Here is a 20,414-nt window from a genome sequence, read left to right as displayed (position 1 = left end):
AGACTTCACTGAACTCAGTGAATACAGCAGTTTCAGAAACTTGCTTGGTACTACTAGGAGGCTGTTGATTATTTTCTTTTCGATTTAAAACCATAGACAAAATTCTGTATGATCGAGTTGCCTGCATCTGAAAAATAAACATAATTAAGATAACTTAATCTTATACAGATTGTAAAAGGTATAAGCACAAATACTTTAATGGATAATAGGGCAAGTCAAAACAAGAAAAAAAGTTGATAAAACATAGGGGTAATAAATCTCTTATTTGTACTAATATCTATTACACCCTGACCCTGTATACCTAACTAAGGTTTTTATTTTAAAATTTTTCTCAGTGTACACTAGATTTATATTAAAAACAGTTCCTTTAGATTAAATTTTGGTTAAATAAACTAAAATATCAATCCCGCTACTTTAGCAGGACAAAAACAGCTTTCGCTTTTTCATTTCTTTTTTTTTTTTTAATAAACTAATATCAAAGACTTTAAATTTTAATGTCACGTGATGCACAATGTTACAATAATAGCCCGTATCTACTAAAAATTAGTATGCAAATCTGTTCACAACAAGAAGTTTAAAACTTACCTTTGAAATATAATTAATTCACTGAACAGCTAAATAAACTCACACACGTGTAGGTTGTAGAAGAATGCAATGTACAACTGACAGATACAGGATATTTTTATGCGCATGTCTTCAGTCATGTCAGGGTTTTGACACAGCATGCTAGGGCGCTAGGCAACCCAACAAACCTGATGCAATGAAACTCTCAAAATCCTCAGATACGGGGTATTGCAGTTAGGCCATCGAAATGTATTACAAATTTGGGAATGTGTTTAATTTGAAGAACAATTCTAACATTTGTTTTCAATACAGATTTTAGTCCTCTACAAATAGTTTTTCGTGACTTTTGATGTAAAATAATTAGAAAAGCATCCTGTATGCTGTTTAACTATTGGTTAATGTACTAAGATTTGAGAACCTTTATAGTTTTCAAAAACTATTTTTTTATATTTATAGTATATGTATCGGACCGGGTTGTAAATAATAACAACAGTATATGAAATAAAACCGATTTTAATTACCACTCCAAAACGTAATGCAAAATAACAATATACCCTAGTAACACACGACGTCCTATGGACGTCCTATATAGGTACGTCCAGTTTTGGTCCGGACGTCCCTGGTAAAATGGACGTACGAAGTGGGACGTACTTTGGGTGGACTAAATATGGACGTTCTCTGGACGTCCGTACTCGGACGTTCCCTGGACGTCCGAACTCGGACGTTTTCTGGACGTCCGACATTTACCAATTATGGGATTAAATGACAAATATTTCAATAGAATAATAAATTATTTACGTTAATAAAATAATTAAAAGCGAAAAGGTTAAATCATGATTAATTAAAATTTGTATAGTTTAATATATCCAAAACATGTTTTTGTTTTTAGGTAAATTGTAAAAATCTTTTATTTCTAGATAATTCGTTACAATTGTTTTATTATTCTAGTTATCACGATGATATATGTTTGCTAATTCTAATGAGTAAAAATATGACTTTTATCAACAAAATGAATCTTGAAATCATCTTTGAAAAGATGAACAAGTGGTTGTATATACTCTGGCTGGGCAAAGTAATGAATGGTGATTATATTTTATATTAATTGTTATTGTCATTCACGTCATACCTATTTAAACAAATGGCACAGTTTAATTATAATATTATTAATGCTTAAAAGAATTCTATTTAAGCAGTATAAAGTGCAAATGGTGTGAATTAGCAACCTCTTTTTATGCTTGCTTTGGTTATAGCATTGGTATATCGTTAAAGGTTTGGTACCATTTGTTAGGTTACTTCCGAGTTTGGTTTTTATTTTATTACAAAAAGTTAAGTGTAATTTTTTCTAAAATTAGTTATGTTTAAAAGAAAACGATGGTATTTATTTCAGTTTGACTCACAGCTATTCCAGATGTATAAATTGTATATAATGGATACTGTGTTACTTCCTTAGCAACTTAAAATTCACAAATTGTGGGGCACGGCTTTAATTTGTCTGTTTGTCTCATTTAAAAATGTAATATTTTCACGTAAATTTCAAAATATGGCCTCCATGACAGGATGCGCACGTAGATTGAGCGCATTTCATTGTACAATGTTGCTTCATTTAAAAAATATAATTATTTTTTATGGAAATAGAGAATTTATTATTTCAGTTATGATTATTTGTTGCATTTACTTAATATTTATTTCTAATATATAATTAATAAAACATATTGCTTATTTTTGTCTAATTTCTTTCTTTTTTTCATTCAATGTGCTTAGCCTTGGCTGGCATGCCTTAGTTGTAAAAGTCTTACATTGTTGGAAAATAAGGAATTTGCTAATTAAATATAAATATTGTTTATTAAGTGGTTAGGTTTGTTGTTTTTTAAAGTTATTAAGTGATTTGGTTGGGATAATTTATATTGGGCAATTTCAGAAAATTACAATATAATTATTATTGTGTAGCTAACTTCAATTTGCCCTTCGCGCTGTTGCCATGTAAATCATAAAAAAATCATAAATAAGGAAATACCAATATTTTTTTTATTAATATTAATATGTATCAAATATATTAGCGAAAATTGATTTATGGTTGGATTTTGAACTGAAATTAATGTAAATGTTTTGTTTTTAACATGTTTATAGATTTGTACGTAAATATAATATGTCTAAACAAATAATATGGTATGGAAATATTTCTGCGAACATCGAAACTTGGCAATCATGTTTCCACCCTTAACTAAGGGATGCGCAAAAATAGCATTTCTTTAAAAATTGTCGTTGCGAAAGGGTGAAAGGCATTTAAAAAATGGCGTGTGTTGCTTGTAGCGTGGGAATCTTTGAAAGTGGTTTTGTGGCTAAAAATAAAGGCAGACTTATGGATTTTTACTTCAAACACGGTGTTTTGAAGGAGGTGATAGTATGCCGGTGCGGAATTACCTTAAAAATGGACAGCAAAATGACTTTTAGATGCAATAAAAAAGTCATTATGAAGAAAAAAGCTCCTAAAAAGTGTGGATTTTGTATCTCGGTATCAAAACGATTTGTTTCTAAGCGTCATCAACAGAGAATGGGTACGAAAAACGTAGATAATATTGTTGAAATTATTAATAGCCCCGATATTCCATCTCCTTCAAACCTTTCTTCGGAATCCTTAACTGATCATTTTGATGAGAGTTTCAGTTCAAATAGTTCAGGTTACAATACTTCCGATTTAAACTTTTTATTAACATGTTAAGTACCTAAAATAATCCAAATTACCAACGTGGACGACTATTCTGGTGATCATTTACAAAGCTCTTCTTTCAATGAAACTGAAGAAGGGTCTAAGTATGGTTGTAACGAGAATTCTGGAGAACCTTATCGAGATGTTTTTAATTTTTCGAATAAGTTATGCAACTGGATTTTGTCCTTTAATACTAGGTGATTTATTAAAAATTCATAAAGAAGTTCCTGATCTTTCTCATTTGCCTTCAGATGCTAGAACCCTTCTTGCTTCACCCAGAAAACAAATACCCTGATCCACATGATTCAAATTTCAAAGGTATTTTTATCTTGGCAAAAAAACAATGTTATATTTGTGTAAATTTTGATGAAATCCCACTAAAAAAGAGTTTTAGTAGTCATTTTTATCCTAGTTTGTGCAATTTGTTTATATATCCTAAAATTATAGGTTTAATAGGCATTTACCATGGTTATGAGAAGCCAAAATTTGCAAATGAACGTTTGATTGATTTTGTGACAGAGGCTGTTTTTTTATTAGATAGTTTAAGCTAAAATATTTAAGCATGGATGATCCAAGTTTGTGGGATAGTTAGATTACTATTACATGTTGATTTATATTTTAGGATAATGAGCTTTCCAAAATTGATGAGACGAATTTGGTAGGAGAAGCCATAAGAAGCTGATCAATAAAATTCAACGAAAATATAGTTGGCTAGGGAAAAATCAATATAAAGCTCTTGAAGACACACATATAGCTCTGATTTTAAAAGGTTTGTAACTTCTTAACATAAATTAATTTAAGGTACATTTAAGAATTTACACTATCGCTTAAGTGGCCACATATAGCCGATGAAGCATATCGTTAACTGTGTCTTATATGTAATTTAGATGGCAAAATTTACCAACTCACAAATGTTCCGGTCTGGCTATGAGATTGCTTTAAGAACTACAGCTAGCTATATGAGATGCAGGTTTGTTGTTGGCCTTATATTTTATTTATACACTGTTATTTTTGTTTTTTAAGTATCAAAGTGTAATTACTGCTCATTTGGTCATTAGAAATAAATACCAATGGTTGGGTTGGTATTCTTCTAGTTCAGGTGAGATTCATTAAAACCACAGCACTTGAAATTCATGTGTTTAATTTTACGCCTTTGAATGATGATTTATTCACAATAAGCAAAGTATAATGAACTACATCTGAAATTAGTTTGTTCAATTTATGAATGTACATTACATACATTACATACATACATACATTACATATTAATTTTGTTTTCAGATGCTGCTTGGAAAAACTCCAAAACCAGCGTTGCTATGGGGAAGGCAATTGAAACTTGATAATGAAATATTTGAGGAGATCTGAAGAGAGGGTAGATAAAATTTAATTTGCATGTTGTATTAGCAAATATGATAATTTTGTAATGGTTAAATTGTGTGGTTGGTGAACAGAAAGGGACAGTCAATTTTTGAGACATTTTTATTTATTAAAAATAGATACCTAAAAATTTATCTACTGCTGAAATAAAATAGACAAAAGTTCCATATTAAGTATTGATCTTTTTCATACTTATGATTTGAACTTTAAAACTCAACAATTGACTTGTCTGATTTTAATTGCCTACCACACAATTGTAAGGGAAATCAGAATGGGAAAGGATAAGGGAAGTTGAATGGTTCTGTTTTTAGTGAGCCACAGTTTCAACAATTTTGCCAAGTTCTTTAGCAGTACTTGCAATCCTTCTTTCTCCTGTGTAGACAAGTGTAGTCAAAGATCCCATATAAGTCACAGCCATATTCACTCTTTAACTGGGTGATTATCTGAAAAGTGAGTCTCACCATGTCTTTGTATCAGAAATTGAGCAAAAATAATTTAATTATAATACTAAAATTATTACTGAAATGCATAACATGTACTAAATTAGTGCATTCGAATAATTTTACAATTAAAATTATTTTTAGTAATAATTTCGTGTAAAGAATGTTCATTTGTAATTCCCGTGTCATGTCCCGAAACTCATATCACAAATATGTTCATCACAGTTTCTCTATCCTTCTACTTTTAACAACCTCTGTTTGTAATTGGATTAAAAGAATAATTTAATATTTAACATTTTGAAACTCAAAGCCACAGAAAGTCAAAATTCAACTACAAAAAAAAATTATATATTTTGTCCCTGGCAAAATGAGTAATTCCCGTGTTACAAACAAAAATTGTTTGTAAAAATCGTAGATGTCTCTACTTTCAACGACGCTGACAACCTGAAGCTTGTGATTCAACGCTGTGACTCCTAACCTATTAGTTAAGCATTGGAAAGCAACGAGAGTAGATGTATTACTGTTTAAAACTCTGCAACCACGTGTGTAATATTCAACAGCGTAATTCCCGGGGTAAGTTTATTTTTGGTAAAAATAACAAATTTTGCAAATTTTTATGCATCATTCAATGTTAGACCTTTTTAGAATCTGCTTTATAATATAATATTTTCCAATTTTTTATTTTAAAGCTTATAATGAATGTAAAACATGTATTTTGTAATTCCCGGGTCAGTAATTCCCATGTCTTTTTAGTGACATGGGAATTACAAGTGAGACACGGGAATTTCGACCACTTGATATTTTATTAGTGATCTTAATTTTTTTCCAGAATTGTGGCTAAACTTTCCAAAGAAAAGCTTTTAAGAAGAAAACGAGAAAGGGAGACAGAAAGACGCAGGAAAATAAGAAAAGATCCAATCAAAACAGCTGAACAACAACAAAAGAAAAAGAAGAGTATCTGAGGCAACGAAAAAGTAAAATAAAAAAATCTATCAATGAGATGACTCCAAGACAACAAAGACTTAAGAGGAAACAATGGAGAACTAATTTAGCTGCATTCAGACAAAGACAAAAAGCTTTGAAGGAGACTGGACAACATTTGGAAAAGAATACACCCCCAAATTCTTCAGATGAAGAAAATGTACCAGAAAATATTAAAGCCGATATTGGGCGAAGGAGGGCTATTCAAAATAGAGTTAAAAGACATAGAGAAAAAGTAAAAACAAGAGAGAAAATTAAAAAGCTAGAAGCTGCACTAGAAAAATACTAAAAAAGGTATCAGAGACTTAAAGCGGAAAACAGAAAAAAGAGCTACAGATAAAACAGCCCAGAACCCCTTTAACACCACTAACGATAACTGATTTGATTATCGATGAAACACAAAACAAAAGATTCTTTTGGGTCAGGTTATGGAGGAACAACTAAGATATTCATACAACGAGTGTGAGCAAAATAGAACAAAGCAAGTTATAAAGTAACTTATGTCTGGAAATATTATAAGAAAATATGGATTGAAAAAATACTGCTCAAGAAAGAGGGGGTTTAGGAATTTTAGCCCCAAAAAATATTAAAATAAGTCTATCTTAGTACATGAAAAAAAAAAAGGTCTGTAGGTATGGATACTGTTCGACGACAAATACATAAGTATTTTAAAGAGGATTTAAATGCGAGAATTTGTACTGGAAAAAAGAGTACATAACTCAAAATAAAACTGCAGGTTCTATTGTTAAACCTACCTCTTACTGTATGATGTCAGAATGTCTTAAGCATGATGTTCCTGATATTTGGGCCCACTTATTACCGGTGCTAAAGGATTCAATAGGAGATGCCACTACGGTTCACTTTTTAAGTGATAGCCCAGCAACCCAATATCGCAATAAATTTATGTTTAATTTTTTGGTCAAAAATTTAAATCGACACTTTAGTCAAATAAAAATGGTGACATGGAATTATTGCGAAGCTGGACATCGAAAAGGATCACCTGATGGTATTGGAGGGGTATGAAAACGAACTGCTGATCGTATTGTAGCACAAGGATCTGATATTGATTCACTAAGAACAATCATAGACGTGCTTGAGAAAAATTGGTCAAAGATTATTAAGTTCTATGTCATTACGGAACAAGAAATTAATAAGATAAGGCAACAGGTGAAACAAAATGATAATCATTATGGATTTGGATGTTTGAAGTATAAAGATTTTGGTTCTAAAGATGTTCCTTGTACAAGCAAGACGTCAAAGTTAAGATATGAAGATGTTTACAGTGATTCTGAAGAAGAAGAAGATGTAGTTGTAATTTCTTCAAAAATAAAACTAGGCTGCCACATTCTTGTCTGTTTCCAATGAAAAATACAAATATTCAGCTATATGCCCAAGCGACATAGATAAAGATGGAGAAGTTAAAGTTATGTTCCTCAAAATATGCGAAAGTAAATCGAAGTTTTTAGTAAAGTAAGTAAATTTAGTTTGGACGAACAAGACATCTCATATGTAGATTTTAATAATATTTTACGTATTCTTCCGGATCCAACTCTGGTCTGCAAAGGCAATCGAATTTACTATTCATACCCAATGGAACTTGACGTTTATGAAAAATGAGATTTTTTAGTTTTTTAAAATTTAGAAACATATTTAAGTTATCTTTTTTATTTATGTTTGAGTTAGAAACACATTTGGTTTGTATACTTTTTACAATATAACACTCATTTGATAATCTCTAGTGTTTTATTGTAATTCCCATGGACTTCGCGAAATTCCCGTGTCTACCATTTTCAGAAAATTGTAAAAAAATCAAAAACCGGTCTTAATTCAGAACGTTTTTTGATAAAATCTTCTTTCTAGTAAAAAACCACATCTAATAAAATGAAAATGTGATAACTTGTTTGAACTTTTTTGTTTGCCAAAAATCTGTATTATGAGACTCATTTTGCAGAGAATCACCCAACTATTAAAATTTGTGACATTCTAGCATGCTTACAGTGTCTTAATACCAATAAAGGTCTTGGTCTAGACGGAATATCTTAACTTATTTTTAAGGAGTTGTGCATTCTTTTTATGTAGGCTTATTTTTCAATAAGCTATGGCTTATTTTTAATATATCTCTGACTGAGGGTCACTTTTCATCACAATTTATTTATTGATTTTATCCTTAACTCATTGATTCTTAATTATCGTTCCATTATAATTCTTTCTGCTATTCCTAAAATTTTTGAGGCTTTACTGATTGATTTTTTAACAGTAAATTGAAGAATCAGCTTCATACTGGTCAGCATGGTTAACTGTCTAGTCGTTCAACTTCTACTAATTTACACTGATTATGTTATAATTTCATTAAAAAACATTTTTTATGTCGATTAGATTTATACTACTTGTCTACAAGCATCTACTGTTTTTCTAAATTATGTAGACCATATTCTTATTCTGGTATAATCAATTTCTTGAATCTGGATTCTCTTACCAGAAGAGTTACCTTTCAATCTTTATTTTTAAGGTTTTTTATAAAATAATCAATCTCCTGAATTGCTTCACCTAGTTTCATATTCCTCCTCATTCACTGCGTTAGAATTCACATTTCCATGTTCCTTACCGCAGAACTAATTACGGTTCAAGTATAGGTATGGTCTGAATCTTCTGTATCAATAGCTTTAGGTACTATTTAAAGCACTAAAGTGCAAAATGATACTTTTTATAAATGTGTACTTATTTATTTTATTCATGTATATTTTATTTTTATCTGTAATTTTGTGTATATTTTATAATGGTGCATTTTTGTATAATTTTGACAGTGAATTTGTTCCATTTCATTCCATTTGTTATTAATAAATAACTATAAATATATTTAATAATAAATGTAAGGTCCTTTAAACATGTGTATGTTTTATTACTCAAAATGATTTTATACTCCTATAATGTTGCATTTTTGTATAATTTTGACAGTGGATTTGCCCCGTTTATTAATAATAAATAAATATAAATAAATGTAAGTTCAAACGTAAAAAACATTTACGTTTTATTTCCCAAAATACATTCCTAATATGCACAGGATGACGCCACTTTTAGTACTTTATACAATGGCTTTGACGTCTAATTTACATCCTCAGCGCTAAAATAGACGTCCGAAAACATCACAAAAGTCCATCCAGTAAGTCCTCCGGACGTATTATGGACGTTCGATTAAGGTCCAATTAACGTCCCGGTACGTCCATTTTACGTCCGATCGGGACGTAAAATGGACATCCATAGGACGTTCGGCGCAGCGACATTCGGACCAATATAGGACGTTAAATGGACGTAATTGGGACCAAAACGGACGTCCTTAAAGTCCGTGAGGGACGTCCATTGGACATACGTGTGCTATTAGGGTACATTCATTAAACCCTCGTCGCATCTGTCTTCCTGAGTTTCTCCCCAGCTGATTGTGGCGTAACCGCACTGCATGGTTGCCAATACATCACACTCCTCCCTCCTGGATGAATCTACTCATGATAGTCCTCCAAATACCTTGGAGGTTTTCGTATTCGAGCAGGTGGCTTTTTAGCTTCAGCGGCCTGCTCTATAATTTCTGGTTCTGGGTCCACAAATTCGTTTGGATGCAAAATGAGCGGTTGCGGAGTTACGAGTAATTTTGTTTCCATCGAGGTTGACGGTGTAACTTCGTCTGTTGTTTCTTGGTCACACACACGGGTTCTGATTTGGTCAGAATGACGACGTAAAATTCTACCATCAGGGGTTTGAACTGAGTTTTAATTATTTTGGAAGGAAGTCACTTTTGACCACCTGGAACAAATGACCTTGCAAATACAGTTTCGTTTTCTTGAAAACATCTCCGGGTACTGTTTTGTAAAAATCTTTTATCTCTTGCTTAGATAACATCTCTTTTCTAAAGTCGGGCTGTAAACGATCAAATAATGATCCCAATTTTCGCCCATTAATATTTCTGATGGGCATCTCCCTGTTGTACAATGGGGTGTAATGTGCTGAGTAAGGAGATATCTGTGCAATGCTAACTGTATTTTAGTTTCTTCATTACTATCTGTCATTTTTTTAAGGCATTTTTTACATTTTGTACCATGCGTTCCGCTTGCCCATTACTACTTGGATGGTACGGTGCAACCAATGCTTGTCTAATAAGGTTTTTCTTTAAAAAATCTTGGAACTCAGCTGACGTAAAACAAGTTCCGTTATCTGATACTACGACATCTGGGGTGCCATGAGTGGCAAATTAACCACGTAATACATCTATAGTCAAACACTAGAGGTATTTGGAACGATTTTAACCTCCAACCACTTCGAGTACGAGTCTATGATAATCAGAAACATTTTGCCTTTAAATGGACCGGCAAAATCGAGGGGTATTCTTGTCCATGGAGCTCTGGCCCACGGCTCTGGCTCTTGTCCATGTATTTACTAGGTGTTCGATTTGTTTGTCGAGATTTGGCCACCAAACATATGAGCGTGCCAGTGACTTCATTTTTACGATTCCGGGGTGTGCTGAGTGTAGCAAATTCAGTATTGTTTTCCTCCCTCCAAGTGGAACTATTACCCTTATACCCCATAACAGGCAGTCTTGATAACAGCTAATTTCGTTTTTACGTAGTAGATAAGGAGTATATTCGTCTGCAAATTTGATTTTCCCATCAGGCCAACCTTTCCAAGTACACTGCAAAACTTTAGATAACACTGGGTCTTTCTTAGTCTCATTGGCAATGTCTTTGGCACATATTAGTTTCTCTGGGATGTTCTCAAGCATCAAAACATCATCTGAGCTTGGTGGTTCTGGCGCATGTACATTTTGTGGCAATCTGCTAAGAGCATCTGCATTCTGAATTTTTTAACCTGGTACGTAACATAATTCGTAATCGTAAACAGATAACATAAGAGCCCATCTAAGCATTCTGATTCATAGTATCCCTGGAACACCTTTTTTCCGATTAAAAATACCCATCAATGATTTATGGTCCGTTCGTATGCCTATTTTCCTGCCATATACGTATTCATGGAATTTTTTAATGCCCGATACTATGGCGAGTGCTTCTTTGTCGATTTGGAAGAAATTTCGTTCAGTAGATGATAGAGTATGGATATGGTACGCCACTGGATATTCACATCCCTCATCATCACGTTGACTAAGCACACAACCTACCCCGTAAGGGCTGGCATCACACGTCAAAAATAAATCTTTTTGTTCACTGTAATGTCCTAACACAGGGTCTTTCGCTAAAATTTCTTTTATAAATCGAAAGCTTTTTGTTCTATGAAACTCCACTGCCAGGGAACTTCCTTTAGGAGCAGTGCATGTAACCAAGGTTAGTAGATGTTAAGTATCTTAAATAACTTAAATATCTACTAACCTTGGCATGTAACGGATTCGCAATTGTTGCCTTGTAATTTAGAAAAACATGATAACAATTTAAAAGTCTAAGAAAAGCTTGCAACTCGGTTTTATTGGTGGCGCAGGCGCATTAGTTGTGGCCGCGATTTTGTCTTTAGTGGGGCGTAAACCGTCTTCACTAATTTGAAAACCAAGAAACTCTATAGTTTTTATTCGAAAAACGCACATTTCTTTGCGCAAATGCAGTCCGTCTTCCTGGAAACGCGATAATACCACGCGCACTTTTGAATCCAAGTCTATTTCTGAGCTACCGACTATTAAAATGTCATCGTAATAAGGTATTACACCAGGAATACCCATTAATCTAGTGTCTATGAATTTTTGAAAAATTTGTGGAGCCACTGATATTTATACCGAACTGTAAACGATTGCATTTAAAAGCCCCTTTATGCGTAATTATTGTTTGTGCTTCAGCACCTTCGCGGTTGACACTTAACTGCAGATAAGCTTGCGCCTTGCGCCATGTCCAGTTTTGCAAAACTTTACCGCCCGCAAGTGTGGATAAGATACCTTGTACCGATGGCACTAAATAGGGTTCTGGATTTAACGCTAGGGGAAATGTGCCTATGATGGACCCCTTAAGGAAAAGGCTCCCTAATAATTTTAATTATTTACTTAGCAGGCTTTAAATATGACCACATAACGTCTTGTTATTTGTATAATATGCAAATGTTTCAAATTTTGATAAAAATTAAGATGACAAAAGTTATTCATAGTTTACTAAAATCCTGTTAAGGGTCCATCATGGGCATATATGCGCCCATGATGGACCCGTTGCATTTTGTATAAAATAAGTAAATACCAAATTCACACACAAATTGTTTACGTCCAGGATTTACATCTGCACATTTATTGTGACACCAATTCTTAAACACTTGACAACGAATCCATTTTTCTTTGGATCGTGAATGCGAAAATAGTTCGTTACAGTAAATGCAAGCTGCATCGTCGGAGTCGTCTTCTTCAAAAGAAGATTCACAATCGTCTTCAGAACTGTTTGTAGTTGAAACACGAACTTGCCTTTTTACTTTTCTTTCGTCTTTTTTTCTTTTTTTTTGCTTCTTTTTCTGCAATTTTTTGTTTTATATCATCAATTTCTGGCGTTGAATTTAAATATCCTGTTTTACCCCGTTTTCTACCCCTTTTCTGAGTTACTTCAGATACTCCAGCTAAAGGAGGAGGACAAATATCTTCGACCGAGATGTTTAGGACTGACGATGATATTGATTTCTGATCAGTGATTTTTGATAAACCTTCAATCGAAGAAACATTTTGGTTTCGATGTTCCGGTAGTGAGATCTCGTCAGAACATCCTGGTAGTGGGTTTTGTTCATAATTTTCTCTATCTGTTGTTATAGACGGCAAAAATTGCCAATCCTCGAAGACATCTGGATTGAACGGTTCTATTCCTGTCTTTTTAAATGCATTTATTGCATTTAATGGAAGAGCACTTTTTAAATATGCTTTATTAAAGATACTGGCTACTTTAAATTGGGTAACTGTTTTACCTGGATTCTGTCGCAGCCATAATTGAATTTCTTGGCCGTAGTAAGTTTGAAGTGGTCTAAAAAATCCTACGTCCAAGGGTTGAACGTGATGAGAGCAGTGTGCAGGAAAACAAAACATAATAATACCGTTTTCTTTTGCAAACTGGAGAGCTTCAAAACTTTTATGACTACCATGACCATCGAGTAACAACAAAACTTGGTTGGTTTTAGAAGCCTTTGAATACCTTAAAAAATGTTGCAGCCAGAGACAGAAAATGTCGGAAGTCATCCATCCTTATTCTTGAGCGAAGGCTACACTTCCAGTAGGTGCATCGATCATAAGTTCGTCTTTCTTCCTCTGTCGAGGAAAAATCGAAGCAGGAGGAACATATGTTCCAATTGCATTCATTGCACATACGACCGTAATATGTAGACCGCGTTCTGCACTACTTAAAGCACCAACTTGTTTGCGACCTTTACTAGCATAAATCTTCTGCGATCTCTTTTGCACAGTTGTCAAACCGGACTCGTCCATGTTATAAATGTTTTCCGGTGGAAATTGAAACTCGTCTTATATATGTGCTAATGCTGTAAAATAGGTACATATATTTGGTTTATTAAAAGCTTGAGCCCTTGCAAACGAAGTATTTTCTGGAGTTCGTAATGATAATCGAGAATTTCGCTTTAAAAAACCTCTGACCCATTTCCAGCCTGCCATCTTGGTTTCTTTATTAAAACTGTGGCTAATATTGTTTATTTCAGCTACTTCGTATACAAGTTTGCGTAAATCTTTACTGGTCAGGCCAAAAAAACGAGCTTCCATGGTAATAACATGGTCAGCAATTTCCTTTTCAATAGCAGTGGAAAATATTGGTCTTCGTCCTCCCAAATCACCTTTGGTACTTCCTTGCTGCTTATTAAAGCGCCTTTTCAAAGTCGTTTTTAAAATGTTAAATGTTTTTGCTGCCAACTTAAACCCCATAGTTTTTTCTTGTATGCTTTTTAAAGCTTGCTGCATATTACTCTCATTCCACTGTTGCCTTTTATGAGGATCCATCCCTGTAAAATGTATTATGTTAATCGTTAAGTAGCAACTTATTTCCTTTTTCCTATGATGGACCCCTAGTCCGTCATAGGTAACGACAAAGGGGTCCATCATAGGCAAATAGACAAGACAGCAAATTTAATTCTGTTACTTTTGTTTTGACCATTCTAACCTAAAACAAAGTATAGTATTTGACAAAGAAAGTGTAGTCATTTTATACAAAACAAAAGAAACACTTAGCTTAACGTATGTTACCAGTAAAATATTCCTTACCAAAAAATTTTATTAGATCAGCAACGCCAAATTTTAATTTTATTTCACAAATTTACTGTTATAACCGCCACTGGTCTGAAACTTTGCAAATACTAAACTATAGTTGAGCCGCTGAAAAGATGGAATGATCATGTGAATGGCACGCACTCTTAAATATTCATCTTCCTATGTTATCGCTTTTTCCACGTTTACACCGCTCAACAAAAACGAACTAACAATGTTGCTATAATATATTTATACCATTTTTTAGAGGTTATTGATGTACATTAATTTTAAACATTTTCACAAAATTCACCAACCGGCGAAACTGAAACACAAATCATGATACATAAAACATTTAAGTTATAGTATCATAACACAAATAATGACGGTGTAAACAGTTTCCCATAAGGTCTAGTTTCGAGCGCCTGTCGATGCCTGCATTAAGTGATCATGCGACCTTGGATTCCATGTTTTCAGCGGCCAGGGTATACAAACTTCCTGCGCAGCGCAAGCGGCAACCAGCGATGTGCATGTAACCGCGCCATATTTGAAATTACAGCAGGTGGTCCATCATAGGCAGGGGTCCAACATAGGCACACTTCCCCTAAATTCAACGTGGATTTGTAGTCACCACAAATCCTAACCTTCCAGTTTTCTTTGCAAACAGTCACAATTGGGGTGCATCATTTTGGGTGCGTAATCGGCTCTAAAAACGGCTTTACATTTTTGTCCAACGAAAAACTTACTGGGGGACCCCGGTAAGATCCCAAATCTGTATTAAATACATCTGGGTATTCTTCTGAATAATTAATCATTGATAAAATTTGACTTACCTCAGCTATGGTTAAACCTAAAGTATCAAACCAGTTTCTGCCGAGTAGACTGGCGCGATTTCCTTTCGTGACTATGAGAGGAAGTGTCGCTGATCTTGGACCTCTCTTTACCTCCACTTGACACTTACCCAATGTGGGTATCACTGTGTTTTGATAGTCCTGTAAAATAACACTGGATTTATCTATTTTAGGATTTTCACTAAAGATTTTATGGTAGGTTGATTTGCTTATCACTGAATAACTCGCGCCCGAGTCAACCTCCATTTTCACTTTTTGGTCATTGAGTAGCACATCTACAAAATATTTACCGGTAATGATATCAGACGTCACATTATTTAACGAAAATTCATAATCACTACTTTGATAAAAAACACTCTGAGTGTTCCCCGAAACCGGCTCAATATTGGACGTAGATTCCACGGTAGTCTGATGTACTTTGCGTTTGTGATTTTGGTTCTTCTTTTTAGCAAAACAAGCTATTTCGATGTGTCAAACTTTCCTGCAATATGTACAGCTTGATTTAATGTGTTCACAAGTTTCAGGAGAATGTTCCCTTTCGCACCGAAAACATTTCTTCCTTTCGCGATTAGCTAATTGTTGTTTGAACTGTCCCGGTTGATTTTTACGAAAACATACCGCGTTTACATCTGCGCTTGACTCACTTTCTCGTAGCACCCCCAAACTTTCCACGGCCACCTCGTGTGCAAGGCACATGTCTTGCGCGTCCTTAAGTTTTAACTTATCTGTGGCTAGCAATTTTTGCTGTAGTTATTCGTCGGTAATACCACAAACGAGTCGGTCACGTAGCATTATGTCAAGGCTAGCTCCGAAACCACAGGGTTCTGTCAATTTTCGTAATTCTTTCAGATACACAGATATTGTTTCACCAGTCTGTTGATTTCGACGATAGAAGTTAAACCTGCACACAATTTCTGACGTTTTTGGAGAAAAATGCTTTTTTAATTTAACTATGATTTAGTCATAAGTTTTATCAGACACTTTGCATGGGGCAACCAAAGATCTAATAATCTCGTATGTATTTGGACCGCACAAACTTAAAAATGTAGCTTTTTTCTTATCAGGGTCCATAATGTTATTTGCTGTGAAGAAGAAATCCATACGCTCGACATATGATTCCCAACCTTTGGAGTCCCCCACGTTAAACTCTTCGATGTTTCCGAATGCCGCCATCTTGCAGACACTTTGCTTTATTTATCACAGGGACGAAATAATGCACTTAGGTACCTGGCACACACACGAATCCCTTCTTTGTCGCCACATAATATGTATCGGACAGGGTTGTAAATAATAACAACAGTATATGAAATACTACCGACTTTAATTACCACTCCAAAACATAATGCAAAATAACAATATACATTAATTAAACCCTCGTCGCTCTGTCTTCCTGAGTTTCTCCCCAGCTGATTGTGGCGTAACCGCACTGCATGGTTGCCAATACATCATAATTTATAATATTGTATGGCTCCTTAGAGGGGTCTTATTCCTCTCTTTAGGTTTAAAAATATACTTACATATTGACTTTTGGAGACTGTGTAAATATGTCAATAAATATATTCATTTTTTTATCCTTGCAATTTTTCATCATGAACCTTTAACTTAACTCTATGAATTTATAATACTAACCTTACATTTTCATCAATCCCTACAGCTTTTACTATCCTTACACTTACAATACAGCAACTATGAAAATGTTTACATTAAGATTGGCCGACCTGAAGATATTTTATACTTAAATACCAAATAGATGATTTTGACAAAAGTGAGGCAAATATGCTGTTTTGTGTACTTTATCTATCCAGCAACAAACAAAAATAAAACCACGTTTTTGCTATATAAATCATTTAATTAGGGAATATAATAAAACAAAATATGCATAGAAGAAGAGTTACATAAATTTGGGAAATTGCAGCATGTTATAACGCTACCAAAAGAACAAGCAACATAAATTGTTACCACTGAAAATTTTTACACTGTTATCACTAATCAAAGTACAATTCCATTGAAATAAGTAGCAAATTTGCAACATATACATAGTTTAAGGAGGTCCTTCCTTTGCAGTATATAGGTTTTCTGCCACTTCAACTATTTCTTTAGAAAATTCACAATTTTTAGCAAGAATTGGATTGATGGCTTCTTCTCCTAAATAGGCTCCAGCAATTGCCCCTGCCATGCAAGCTATGGTGTCTGTATCACCTCCTAATGTGACTGCATGCTGAATGGTTCTTCTGAATATGTTGTCAGTCTAAAAGAAGGTTGCCATTTGTTTTTTTTTTAACTTGCATGAGGGATTTATGTTCAGCAAACAGGAGAACATTGAATAGTGATTTTTTTAGGTACTGTTCTTAGTTATACATATATTTAAATATTTTATAGTATGTATTAAGTTTTTTTGTCCTTCTGTTTGCTAAACATAAAATCCCTTATGCAAGTTAAACAAATAAACAAAATAATAAGTATGATTAATTCAACAACACAGTATTTAATATGAATATAAACCTGGATATGTGGTATTTCCTTCAGGGCCTTCAAAAAGCAATAAATGGCTGTAGGAACAGATTCATAGGCACTTATACCATTTCCTAAAGTTAATATAACTTCTTCGTCTAATTCGTCATCATCCTTTTTCCCAATTAAGTATTCCACAATTCTTATTTTATCTTGGTAAGCTCTTCTACTGGCACTTTCACTAAAACAAATAAAACAGCCAATAAAATGATTCTATGAATAGTACATATGCTTACTCTTCTTCAATATCATCCAAGTCCTCTTCTACTCTCTCAATTTTTCTCATCCTTCTATAGAGCTCTGCACAAAACCTCTCAGCATCAATCTTGGCTTCTGGATCACATTTCAGAGCAAGTTGTATAGCTATAGACTGAAGAATAGCCCCATTTACTCCTAATATGTGTGTATGAGTCAATTTTGTGGCATTTGTAGCAGCTTCAACCATGGCTTTGTAATTATCATGGAAATAAAGAGCTATGGGTGCTATCCTCATTGCACCTCCATTGCCAAAAGATCCTTCACCTAAATAATTGTTTTATTTTAGTTACATAGGTACTATAAGTTTTTTTATATATAAAATTTAAAGGTATAATGTGAATTCTATAAGACCAATTGACAAAATACACCAAATTTGAAATGGTTCAGCTGTACCTAAAAATTGTTCTTTAGCTGGTTTAAAAATATCTTCATATTTGGTATTTTTCAGCTTACGAAAAACATCTACAATATTTTGTCCATATCCGCGTTTGGGTTCCTTGAAATATTCATTAACAAATAGTCTAGCTAGAAATTTGTAGTCAGGTTCGGGTTTGTCAGTCAAAAATTTAGCTACTGACTTCATCATAGCTGTGTCATCTGTGTAGGATTTATATGGAGCTAAAACAAAATACAATTGGTATTTAATACATCCAAACAATATTTTAGATGCGATTTTTACCGCTGAAGGTAGGATCTTGCATTCTATCGAAATACTTCTGAATGATTAATTTGTCTCCATGGGTGATGGTGTCTCCTTCAAACGGGGAACCAGTACAATCTCCGACGAGTGCTCCGAGAAGACAACCTTTAAATTTGCTTTTCAGCACAGCGGCTTCTATTTTAGCCATTGTAAAATGTTTGATAACAGACATTAATTAAAATTGTATCCCTTTACATAATTTACATATATTTAAAAACGCAATTTAATTTTATTTTGAAGCAGTCAGGGTCAGTCTTACGAATGACATATGTCATTTAATAATAGTCTTCTCTAAATATGGCTTGTAATATGTTATTTTTTAAAACGAAAACTCAGATGATGGGATGTTAAACTTTTACATTCTGTAGTACATGTGAAATGAGGAATGCCGTAACTTCATTTAAGTTTTTACTTAATTTAATTTAAACTACACGTTGGAAAAACTATTTATGGGCAATCAAATTTCAGATATTTATAGGAAAAATTGTAAGAGTTTTATCAATGGCGCATATTTTAATAAAAATGCATTGAATGGATCTTGCACAAAAAGAGGTTTCTTCAAATCCCTTTCAGAAGATTTTTGATACACCACTGTCCTTGACGAACTTCAGAGAATCAATATTTCCATTCAAAATCACTTCTCCCAGGAACCAGGAATAAAAAAAGAAGATTGACGTTGACAAGAATTCGACAATATTTACAGTCTTGTTTAATTATAATTTATATTTTTGAATATTTTAATGTATTAAACAGAGTATATAACAAGTGAATAATGTGATTAAAAGTTAAAAGAACGATGATTTTTCGTCGCCATACATAAATTATGGGCGACCACCAATGGTACTATGACAACTTAAACTATCCTCCACCTACACAAGCTCAATACAATCCCCACATTCCACCCCAATCTAGCTACTCTTATACACAGTGGTCTCAATCACAACAGACATCTACGAACGTGTACAGTTATCCTCCAGTTCCTTCGTACCCTCCTCCTCCAATACCTGCATCTTATATAGCATCCTCTTCTGGATTCACCCAACAGCAACATTTTGACTACAGATATTCGCACCTGCAGTCTCAATATCAAACTGCAGGCACTGTTAACGATTATACGAAAGATCTAGAAAACTACAGATATATAAAGTCAAGAGTAACTGAAACCGAGACTGAATTTATTCGCATTTCTGAGAAATCCAGGGAAAGGTAAGTGCTAATTTTCAATTTGGAAATATTATAGTAAATAAGTTATTTTAAATATTATATATAGATCAATAGCACAGTGTTCTGGTTTAAATACTTCAATTATGAACATTTTGTTATACAAAGAAAATTTTTGTGTGATGATTTTGTTGTGGATTCTTTTAAAATGAGGTGGATGACTATAGTAGAAATGCTGTTTTTCTAAAAAAAATTTTTTTTTGGTCATTATGGCTAAAAGCATCCATCTTCTAAGACTCAAATATTATTTCTGAAAATAGGTTTGAAGGGACATAAATATGACCTATTTTGATACTTTCTTATACCAATGTCTCATTTCTTTTTATTCAAACAAGTTACATTCGATATTCATCATCAAATATTATTTCTGAAAATAGGTTTGAAGGGACATAAATATGACCTATTTTGATACTTTCTTATACCAATGTCTCATTTCTTTTTATTCAAACAAGTAGTAGTTTCTGTCTCTTTGTGGATTGTGTGGCTGTAGCGAAAGTTATATTATTATATGCTTGATATGTTTCACCAAAACTCTGCTAAATACAGTTCATGGTTCAGGTCACTGTTTAAAGAGGCTTCTTAATCCTTTCCAAACCATCTGTTTACT

General features: G+C 33.5%; 2 protein-coding genes and 1 long non-coding RNA gene across 3 annotated transcripts in view; 2 read left to right on the top strand and 1 right to left on the bottom strand.

The window, feature by feature from the left end:
* The first annotated feature begins 2,835 nt into the window (after window positions 1-2,835).
* Window positions 2,836-7,041, top strand: LOC140447496 (uncharacterized). Its single transcript, XR_011951602.1, has 3 exons — window positions 2,836-3,119; window positions 3,894-4,040; window positions 4,553-7,041. It is a non-coding gene; the product is annotated as an uncharacterized lncRNA (long non-coding RNA).
* Window positions 7,042-16,945: 9,904 nt separating this feature from the next.
* Window positions 16,946-18,863, bottom strand: LOC140447495 (ADP-ribosylhydrolase ARH3-like). The gene is made up of 5 exons (XM_072540181.1): window positions 18,566-18,863; window positions 18,280-18,504; window positions 17,865-18,150; window positions 17,620-17,809; window positions 16,946-17,365 (listed from the first exon to the last, which is right to left on the bottom strand). Exons 1-5 carry the CDS (start codon window positions 18,756-18,758, stop codon window positions 17,159-17,161), a joined length of 1,101 nt encoding a protein of 366 aa, XP_072396282.1. The 5' UTR covers window positions 18,759-18,863; the 3' UTR covers window positions 16,946-17,158.
* Window positions 18,864-19,001: 138 nt separating this feature from the next.
* Window positions 19,002-20,414, top strand: part of drosha (ribonuclease 3 drosha) — a 57,339-nt gene continuing 55,926 nt past the window's right edge. Inside the window, exon 1 of the mRNA XM_072540179.1 lies at window positions 19,002-19,792. Within this exon, the coding sequence (XP_072396280.1) occupies window positions 19,410-19,792 (383 nt within the window). The 5' untranslated portion in view covers window positions 19,002-19,409. The remainder of the gene's footprint in view (window positions 19,793-20,414) is intronic.

The sequence above is a fragment of the Diabrotica undecimpunctata genome, chromosome 8, assembly GCF_040954645.1.
Source record: "Diabrotica undecimpunctata isolate CICGRU chromosome 8, icDiaUnde3, whole genome shotgun sequence".
In the NCBI taxonomy this organism is placed as follows: Eukaryota; Metazoa; Arthropoda; class Insecta; order Coleoptera; family Chrysomelidae; genus Diabrotica; species Diabrotica undecimpunctata.
The sequence above is the reverse complement of the archived record's forward strand: the minus strand, read 5'-3'. Positions and strand labels throughout refer to the sequence as shown.

Coding starts and splice junctions, on each gene's coding strand:
- LOC140447495 (XM_072540181.1), bottom strand. CDS start 18,758: ATGTCTGTTATCAAACATTTTACAATGGCTAAAATAGAAGCCGCTGTG. Junction 18,505..18,565: donor GCAAGATCCTACCTTCAGCG/GTAAAAATCGCA, acceptor ATTTTGTTTTAG/CTCCATATAAATCCTACACA. Junction 17,366..17,619: donor AGGAAATACCACATATCCAG/GTTTATATTCAT, acceptor ACCTTCTTTTAG/ACTGACAACATATTCAGAAG.